Source organism: Rhamphochromis sp. 'chilingali', assembly GCF_963969265.1.
Source record: "Rhamphochromis sp. 'chilingali' genome assembly, chromosome: 8".
Classification (NCBI taxonomy): Eukaryota; Metazoa; Chordata; class Actinopteri; order Cichliformes; family Cichlidae; genus Rhamphochromis; species Rhamphochromis sp. 'chilingali'.
The window spans coordinates 9,745,684-9,754,984 of NC_137935.1; the positions used below are offsets into that span (position 1 = coordinate 9,745,684).

Here is a 9,301-nt window from a genome sequence, read left to right on the forward strand (position 1 = left end):
GAGCACATCAGGTGGTCAAACCCTAATGAAACAACAAAAACAGTGGTATAGTAAGACAGCATAAGCACACATTTTACAGTTGAGTTTCAACAGCATGCTAATCGATATGTTTCTATATAAGGGTGAAGTCTTCTGTCAGAAAATTGATGGAGACTGTGTTGGGTCTTTAAGGTTTTGAGCAGTGGTCGTCTGCTTAAATCTCACAGCTCAGGTAGAGTAACAAACACATCTGAAGTATAAATCTTAAATCCGTGTATAACAGGTGATCAGCAGGATACACAGAAGAGAAAGAACAAAACATTTTTTAAGTTCAGATCCTGACTGATCTGCGAGTTAATAAGGTTGCTATGCCATGTGCTGAAATGTATGCATGTTGTTTTATCTGCCTGCCACAAGAGGCTGCAGTTATTTATTAAAGTCAAAGGAATTAATCTGATTTGCTGTGGGCAGCAAAGAAACATTAATAGCTATATTTCTACAGACATTTCATATTAGAGAGGAGTAAAGATAAATAATACTAAAATAATGGGAAAAACAAAACATGAATGCGATTTGTGAGTTGCATGGCCGAGTGTGTGTACTTGTGAGTAAAGAAACACACAGTTTGCTCTGCAGTTTTTCTTGTGGACTGATATTGGAACATGAAGCACCCCAACAACTAATTCTGGTGCTTGCATTACATCCATAGCACCTATGCTAGCATTTGTAAACTATTATCCCCCCTCTCTCCAACACTAATATACAAGTAATATCAATATTAAGGACCAGAAATACATCAGATCCAAGCACTGAGGATGGAGACTCACTGAAGAGTTACACGACAGAGGCAAAACTTTGGCTTTCTGCTCCAGGTGTTTCACTCACGCCTTTATTCTCATAACATCTCTCACTGCCATTCCTACTAGAATTAATGCTTCAAGTGATGACTATCACTACAAAAAAATATCACATGCTTTTATTCTTTGCTTTCAGCAGCTGGTAGTTAATTGCTGGCTGCAAGCCTTAGTAGATTTTCTAACTCACTGAATCCAAGTTTTGCACTCTAATAGGGAAACTCCCACAAATACATATGCAGCAGCAGAAATAACGGTGTCCACGCCTTTCTGTCACAAAGATGCCAAAACTAATTTATGCTGGTGCAACCTGTTCCTTAAACTGGCCCTGTGCCTTTTTATTAAGCTAAATTGATGTTTTTAAATCAACAACCTAAACAGCTAAAGGACTTCTAAGCACCAATTTGTCACTTAGCCAAAATCTCGTCGTTCATTGTCGATATAGTCATATCTTTTCGCTCCCCCTATGGGATAAGATCTGTTCCAAGACCTGCGAGAGAGTAATCATGAATCCTAATCCTCCTCACCATGTGAGCTGTATGCCTTCAGTCACTTCTAAAAACCCAAAAGTGACCACAGCTGAAGGTCAGAACAAAGACTATTGTTTAAGAGCTGGCTCAGCTCTCCTTTCTCCCCATCATCGCCCACTTCAATCTCACAGTCCTTTTTACTGTCTCTGAACTGAGTCATCCTAAGGTAGAGGAATGGGGAAAAAATTTTGAAGATAAATTGGCAATCTGTCACTTAGACACATGATGAAAAAAAAAAACAAATAAAAAAACAAAAACCTTTAAGAAGCTGTTTTCTGGATTGCAATGAAAATGTCAGCAACCAACAAACCAACTGCTCGTGTTTAGACAAATTTTACAGTAAATAAATAACTAGTGTTTTAAATTTAATTGCTCTAAATTAACAGCACAGTTTTACCGGCTTCTCCAGCCACAAGTGATAAATGTTGCTGTTCACCAACAGCATAAGAAAAGCTGAATCCACATTTTTATATAGCTCTACAACCCCATGTATTGTACATCACTGCACTATCTCTAAGTCAACAAGCAATTGCACACTCTATGGAAATACTGCATGTACCACAATTGAAATGCGCCCCATGTGGACCCAGAAAATGCGCTGTGGTCTCAAACTGCTGGTCCCGACTGCATCACACTCAATGTCAAACCACTTGAGTGCACATCAGAAATGACAGTTGGTTGAGGCTCCATGGACAACATCATTGAAAAACAGCAGAGGTGGCACCCTAATGTCACCAAACTGGCTGTTCTCCAGACCTCGGCTGTACTTCAATGTTAGGTCCATGAATATTACATACAGGGGGAGCAGACAAGCAGCCTTGTCTGAGTGTGATGCCCAGCTAAATGTGCTTGACTCAGGGCCAAATACACAAACAGAGCTTTCACCCGGGCACAGGGTCAATTGCAGCAGACACCATGGCTGCTCATACTGCCCAGAAAGTAGTGCATATTTTACATCACACATGCATTGACTTGAGGACTTTTTCAAACTGCTACGGTTTTGTTTAATGTGCAACATCCGCAGGTAGGCTTCAAAGCAGCACTTCCTTCTTTTCCAGTTATTAGGAATTAATTGAACTGAGACAAGGCTTGATTTATTTACTTATTTATTTTTGCCAGAAATAAGCATCCAAGGAAGGAAGCTGATCAGAAATTATATGTGATATATGTTTCTCCTTTTTCTAGTGAAATTCTACAAAATAAAAAGTCATGAACATATTCATGTTTGGAATAAGCAAAGCAAAGCAAAGAAAGGAACGTAAAGCAGCGGCTAACTGTAGGTTAAAATCTTAATTATCCTAGGTCGAATCCAATTAATAATGAATCAGTAGTACTGAGAATGACCTGTGGTAATGCAACACATTGGCAGATCCTTGTGTATTTAGCTATTTAGCTTTTGTCACCATGACAATTTTCAGTCCCAGTGAGGCAAGCAGCTCAGCATTTATCTCATCTCGTTCAGGTGGACCTTCACCATGGTACACTGGGCAGATATAATATTGGTCACTCAGTCCAATTCTCTTCCCAGCTGCAGCCACAAATTGTGTGCTGCAACGTCCATGTCACATCACTGAATATGTGACTGTATGTGCACGGAACATGTACACGCAGAAGAACATGCACACATATGCTAATGCAAATATACGTGGAGCATGCTTAGAGCATGCATTAATTCGTGTTAAACCAATTCAACTAAAAGATTTAACATATCAATTAAACATTTATCAAGTTAAGAAATCAACTTCATTGAGGGAATTATGAAACAATTTTGCCAATATTTGTGCTACAAATTAAAAACTATATATAGTCAAAGCGCAAAGATATCCTTTCACTTGTTTTTCAGTCTGTGGACATAATTTCCTTTTACTCTCTTACAGCGACAAAAATAGGAACAAGTCATGCTTTTAACTGTGGCTTTTGTTTAATCTTCTGCATTTGTTTTTTAAATTCCAAGCGCACATCCAGGGCGACAAAGAAACCCCCAACTTAAAGCTTTTGGGAGCTGTAGCCTGAGGTGCATTGATCCTCGGGCTTGACTCCTGTCGGTGCAACGTCGATATGTCAGGGAAAAAAGCAGCCCCGCTTGTCGCGAGGGGGGGGGGGATTTGATTTCAACAGAAATGCCACGAGAGAGCTTCCAAACCCTCTCCTCTGCCGTTAACTCTAATATAAACTCATTGGTCTACATAAAGCCACATGGCACCCGGTGAGTGCAAATCGCCTTTAAACTCCTCAGGAAGTTGAGGCGGATCATGGTTCCTCACTTCACACTTAAGAAAATACACTCGCAGCTCGCCTCTTCGCGCTGTTGGCAAAACTGTATCAAGCGCAACACTGTCCCTTGTTTCCAAACAAAAATCAGCTTCGCCTTGAAAAACGGAACAAACTGTTTACTGTTGCCGGGATCGTTACGTCCCTCACAGCTGTCTGGTCCGAGCCCCCTGACTTGAAGATTAGAAAGTAAAGTGAGTACTTACAGAAAGAGAGGAAAAGCAAACAGCCTGCCACTTTGTGACCGGCGTGTGGGCTGTTCGACAGCATCCCGGGAGAGTCGTATTTGAGCTGTGTAGGTGGTGGAGGAAGCTCGCAGAGCATGGGCTTTCTGACTGTTAAAAAACAAACAACTGGGCTTTTCCTTTTCACGGAAAACGAGGAGTAGATCTATGCTCCGGCAGGAGGCATCGCCACTTTCTGTACGAGGCGCAGGGACGCGCTCTGCTGGCGGGATGAATTCACTGAGCTCAGCTGACAGGCTGCCCGGCCAGATGGTGGAAAAAAACAGAAACGCTTACTGGAGGCTAACTGCTGCTACCTTCAAGTGCTCCCGTGAAACTCCCGACTTAGCTCTAGAGCTGGAAATACATCTTACCGAGCAGTCTTTTTTTTTTTTTTTTTTTTATCAAAACGTGTTCGAAAAGGTCAATGTAGGTTTATCAAAGGTTATAATTATAATTTTAATTAAATGAAATAAAAAATAAGCCATGAGTTGCTTAAAATTTAACCCATAGCTCCAACTAAAGCATAGCAATAATTTTAGAGAATTCAAAATGCTAAAAAAAAAAAATCCACCCAAATGACCCAAATATTTAAAGTTTACTGTTAATTAACGGAGCACCAAATCCACACAGTTAAGAAGCTGATACCAAGAAATGTTCGCCAGCCTGTTAGAAATGTTATGTTTACCTGAGTAACTAATCGATTATGTAGTTCCAATTCTACTCTGGAGATAACTGTTCAGTTTTCTCTACAGTTATGTCACTTCCTCCCCCCACAGTAAACATTTGTCATGTCTTACCAGAGGAAATCACACGGGCAACTAGTGACATGAACTAATTGGTTCCAGTTATGCTTTCTTATAAACCATGCCATTAGGTCAGCTTAGATAATTGCCGGATCCTGGAACTGGGACGCCTAAGTAGGATGCAGCTTATTGTTGAATTTCATCGAATGGTTTCCTTGCTTTATGTTGAAATATATTCCTGGAAAATGTCAGTAAGAGGTCACAACTTACATTCATGATAATAATGATGTGCAGATCTGCTATATACAGCACTGCAGACTGTTGGTTTTGCACATAAAGAAACCACAGGGAGACATTTATCAAAAACTCTCCACACTCACCCAACACTTCTTTGTAGATTTTTATAGATCCCCATAAAGCAGCTGTCTCCATGTTTCTGACTCACATTTTGCAAAGCCTTCATTTTTCACGTTGTTTTTTATACACGCCATTAGTTGTTTTGTTGTTGTTGTTGTTTTTTATTTAGGTGCACTTGTTCAGTTATTTGCTAATGCACATATCTTATATCTCAAATATCAGTTAAGACTATTTAGGCATATATTCATATATGACCTGCTGAAGATCAAAATGAGCATCAGAATGGGATTTTTAGTGACTCTGACTCTTGTTGGTATCAAACAGGCTGCTCTGAGTACTTCACTAACTGCTGATCTACTGAGAATTTTTCAAAAGAAGAAAAATCAAGGGAGTAGCAGTTCTTTGGGAAACTGGGTGAAAAGGCCTTGTTGAGGTCAGAGGAGAATGACTAGAATGCTTCAAGCTGATGGGAAGCCAAATAACTCAAATAACCACTCGTTACAACCAACTGAACCTAAGGCAGATGGGTTATAGTAGAAGAAGATCACTCTGAGCACCACTTATGTCAGCTAAGAAGAGGAAACTGAGGCTAAAATTCACACTGACTCACCAAAATTGGACAAACAGAAGAAAGAAAAAATGTTACTTGGTGTGACGAGGCTTGATTTCTGCTATGGCATTCAGGTGGTCGGGTCAAAATCTGGTACAAACAACATGAAAGCATGGATCATGATGTCTGCTTCCAACAGGATAATGCACCATGTCATGAACTCAAATGATCTCATACTAGTTTTCTGAACACTACGGTAAGTTCACTGAATTCAAATGACCTCTGCAGTCACCGCATCTCAATCCAAACAGAGCACCTGTGGGGTGTGGTGGAACAGAGATCGTGCTCATGTATACACAGCTCACAAATCTGCAGCAATTGGGATGCTACCATGTCAATATTGACCAAAATTTGTGAGGAATGTTTTTAGCACCTTGTTGGATCTGGGCCATGAATTAAAAGGCAGTTCAGAAGGCAAAAGGAGATCCAACCCCCTTCTTTAGCTCTTTCAATGTCATGATAGCGTTGCGCATCTAGTTTACTGTTTCCATTTTATTATGTCTTACTGTTTCCTGCTATGACAAGAAACGTATATCTAGTAAAACACCTGCAAAGTCAATGTGCATTTTCGCCTGATTACACTTCTCCTGAAAAGACTCTGGTTCCTTCATATCTGGAGTTAATTTGAACTTGTGAGAGTGGGACAGCTTACACCTTTATCATTCTAATTAGGAGACAGTGGATTAGTTACGTCATTAAGTCCCAGCAAAATGTGAGCAGGGGCCTAATTAGCACAATAACTTAAAGCCCTTATGTGCTGGGTCTGAAACTGTGTTATGTCGTAACCAGCTGCATAACCATATTACTTTGTTCTATTGAGAATATGGTAATATTGAGCTTCTTATGGTATGGTATGAATAGCCAAATCAATAGCTTTCTGTAGCCATGTCAATATGTTGTAAAATGTGACATTATGGGAACAGATCTAAAAATTGAGGGGACATTTTTGCATCCGAAACAGAAGCTTAACTAACATTATAGCATGTTAGCTATATTGCATTTTAGTTGTTGTTGTTTTTTTTAAGTTTTTTTCTCTTGTATATGTTTTTCAGATTTTTCTCTTCATTTTTTTCATCCTTGGAAAAGGAATGCTTTTCTGAGGGCTGCATTGTACAAATGTACAAATTAGGCATCTAAGATCAGCAGTAGTTTAATTGTTTTATTGTTATTTGCTTATTGGGGAAAAATCACTGTTAAAACTAAGACAAGTAATGAAAATCAAAATGTCTTTTTATCATTATACAGAAGAATAGGCCCAATTGACTTTGAATTTCAATTGGTGGCATCACCTCTGTGCTCCAAACTCCATAAATGCTACATTTTGGCAACTGGGGTGGCTCAAATTCACTGCTTTCTGTTATTCATCTTTCACGTGGGATGTGAGAAACACGCTTTTCAACATCCTGTGAAGGCAGCATTCATTCAGATGCACTTTGACAGATCTGTCCAGATTTGTGACTATGAACACAGCTAGAAACAAGAAAATCAGGACAGTGTCTTGTTTTGTTTTTTTCCCTCCAGTGACAGTACATGAAAGAGCAAGTTGTGAACAGTGACGGTGACTTGATTTTACAGAGACAAAGTAGACTTGACTGGTTTCTAAGTGCTAACATAAGAAGCAACTTGCCCCCAGTCTACTGTTACTGAAGTTACTACATGTTCTGTCTATATTAAACATTAAATAACAACATTAACATGTTTTTGTGTACTAAATGTGTAACTAATGTGAATTTCTGAGAGCTTTAACCTGTAATTATAATGTTATTAACTATAAACACAAACTATTATACGATTTAATAGTTACTGTAATCAAAAACCCATCAGATGTGCATAACCTCCCCTGGGTTTCTCTTCTAATTATTGTTTGTTAACCTTATATTACAAACCCTCATACTTTCCCAGTAAGAGAAGGACTGGGGACTATTCAGGTCTGTCTGTGTGAATGCGTGTGTAAGAAAAAGGATGATGGATTGCAGGTTTTAAAGTTCTCCATGGATATTGTTTCTACGGCAGTCCAGAAGAAAAAAATAAATACCACAGTGACAATTTACTTGATGAACTACACACTATGCACACTATCTCAGTCCCTCATTTTTCATTTTATGTCACATTTCATTTTGTTTTCACAAAGTTGACTCTGTCTACAATGGTGCATTCCCCTTACTTTTACCTGAAATACATGCAGCAATTCCTTCTAAAATATTGCAATCCACGCTACTTGGTTTATACAGGCAGGTGACAAATTAAAACCCCTGACCGCTACAGTGAAGTGATTTGGTGGCTCTTGGAGCTATTTTACTAAGAGAATCAGGATCCACTTGTCCCCTTAGAGGGAAATCAATACAGAATGGTTGTGAGAGATTAGCCTTTATCCTGTGATGAAACATTTCCATCCCGATGAGTGGTCTCTTCCAGGATGATGAGACTCCAATCTATAGGGGTCACTAAATGGTTTAATAAGTATGAAAATGTGATGTGAATCACATGGAATGTTTTGGATGTATTAGACACATCTTTTTACCACAGTCACTAAAACATAAAGATACTTTCTGTTTTGTTTTGTTTTTTTCCCTCAATTTGCCATTGTCTTTATTCTGATAAAGGTCTCCATCTTTGTTATACTTTAAGCAGGTGTCTCCTGTTTAGACTCAAGGATCAGATAGATCCTTCTCCTTCATGTGCTCAGAAAAAACAAAGAAGGGCATTTAATGTAAACTGCAATGCTTTATTTCTAAATGATAAGAATAAAAAATCTGAAAGCAGACTTTTATTAAGAAGACAATGTACAGTACTGTGGATGGGGTAATTTATTGAAATGCACTGACATACGATGTATATGTTTATACAGTGCTATTGATCTTGAAAGTCAATATTGAACCTTTATTCTTCAAAACCGCCTGAACTCTCTTAGATAAGCTCTCCTGTACTTTCTTTAAGTAAGTAGTCTTCATGAATAGTTCTCCAGGCTTCTTGAAGGACATTCAAAGCTCTTCTTTGGATGTTGGTTGTTTTGTTCCATTCTTTGTCAAGATGATCCCACACTGCTTCAGTAATGTTAAGGTTGGAAGTCTGAGGACATCAGCCCGTGGCTGATAGAGGCCCATTATGTGTTTTTCTATCCAGGTATGCATTTCTTCTTTGGGATTATTGTTACGCTGATAAATGAAGTCATTGTCAGCTAGATGTTTTCCAGATGGTACTGCATAGTGGCACTTTTTTGTGTTCCCAATTCTATCAATTTTGACAAGATTCCCAACAACACTGGCTGCAATTCTGCCCAAACAGATGGTTGTAGACACTCATTGTAGTACCTCTTTCTTGACCTCCATATATATATATATATATAAATATAAGAACTAACTTCAGGTATGGCCCCCACAGAGCCCAGATCTCAACATCATTGATTGTGTCTGGGATTACATGAAGAGAGAAGGATGCAAGGAAGCCTTCATCCACAGAAGATCTGTGATCAGTTCTCCGGGATGTTTGGAACAATCTACGAGCTGAATTCCTTCAAAAACTGTGTGCAAGTGTACCTAGAAGAATTGATGCTGTTTGGTCACACCACATATTGATTTGATTTAGATTTGTCTTTTGTTAATTCAGTGCACTTTGCTGATTAATGAAAATAACTGATTAACATTTCCATTTTTGGAAGCATTCTTTGTTTACAGCATTTTTCTCGCCTGCCTAAAACTTTTGCACAGTAGTGTGTAATTGTTTTCTACAT

At 38.8% G+C, this 9,301-nt stretch overlaps 1 protein-coding gene across 1 annotated transcript in view; it reads right to left on the reverse strand.

Annotated features, from left to right (window-relative positions):
* The window catches only part of b3glcta (beta 3-glucosyltransferase a), an 85,202-nt gene extending 81,099 nt beyond the window's left edge, over window positions 1-4,103 (reverse strand). The window contains exon 1 of the mRNA XM_080888949.1: window positions 3,841-4,103. Within this exon, the coding sequence (XP_080745075.1) occupies window positions 3,841-3,958 (118 nt within the window). The 5' untranslated portion in view covers window positions 3,959-4,103. The remainder of the gene's footprint in view (window positions 1-3,840) is intronic.
* Between the last annotated feature and the right edge of the window lie 5,198 nt (window positions 4,104-9,301).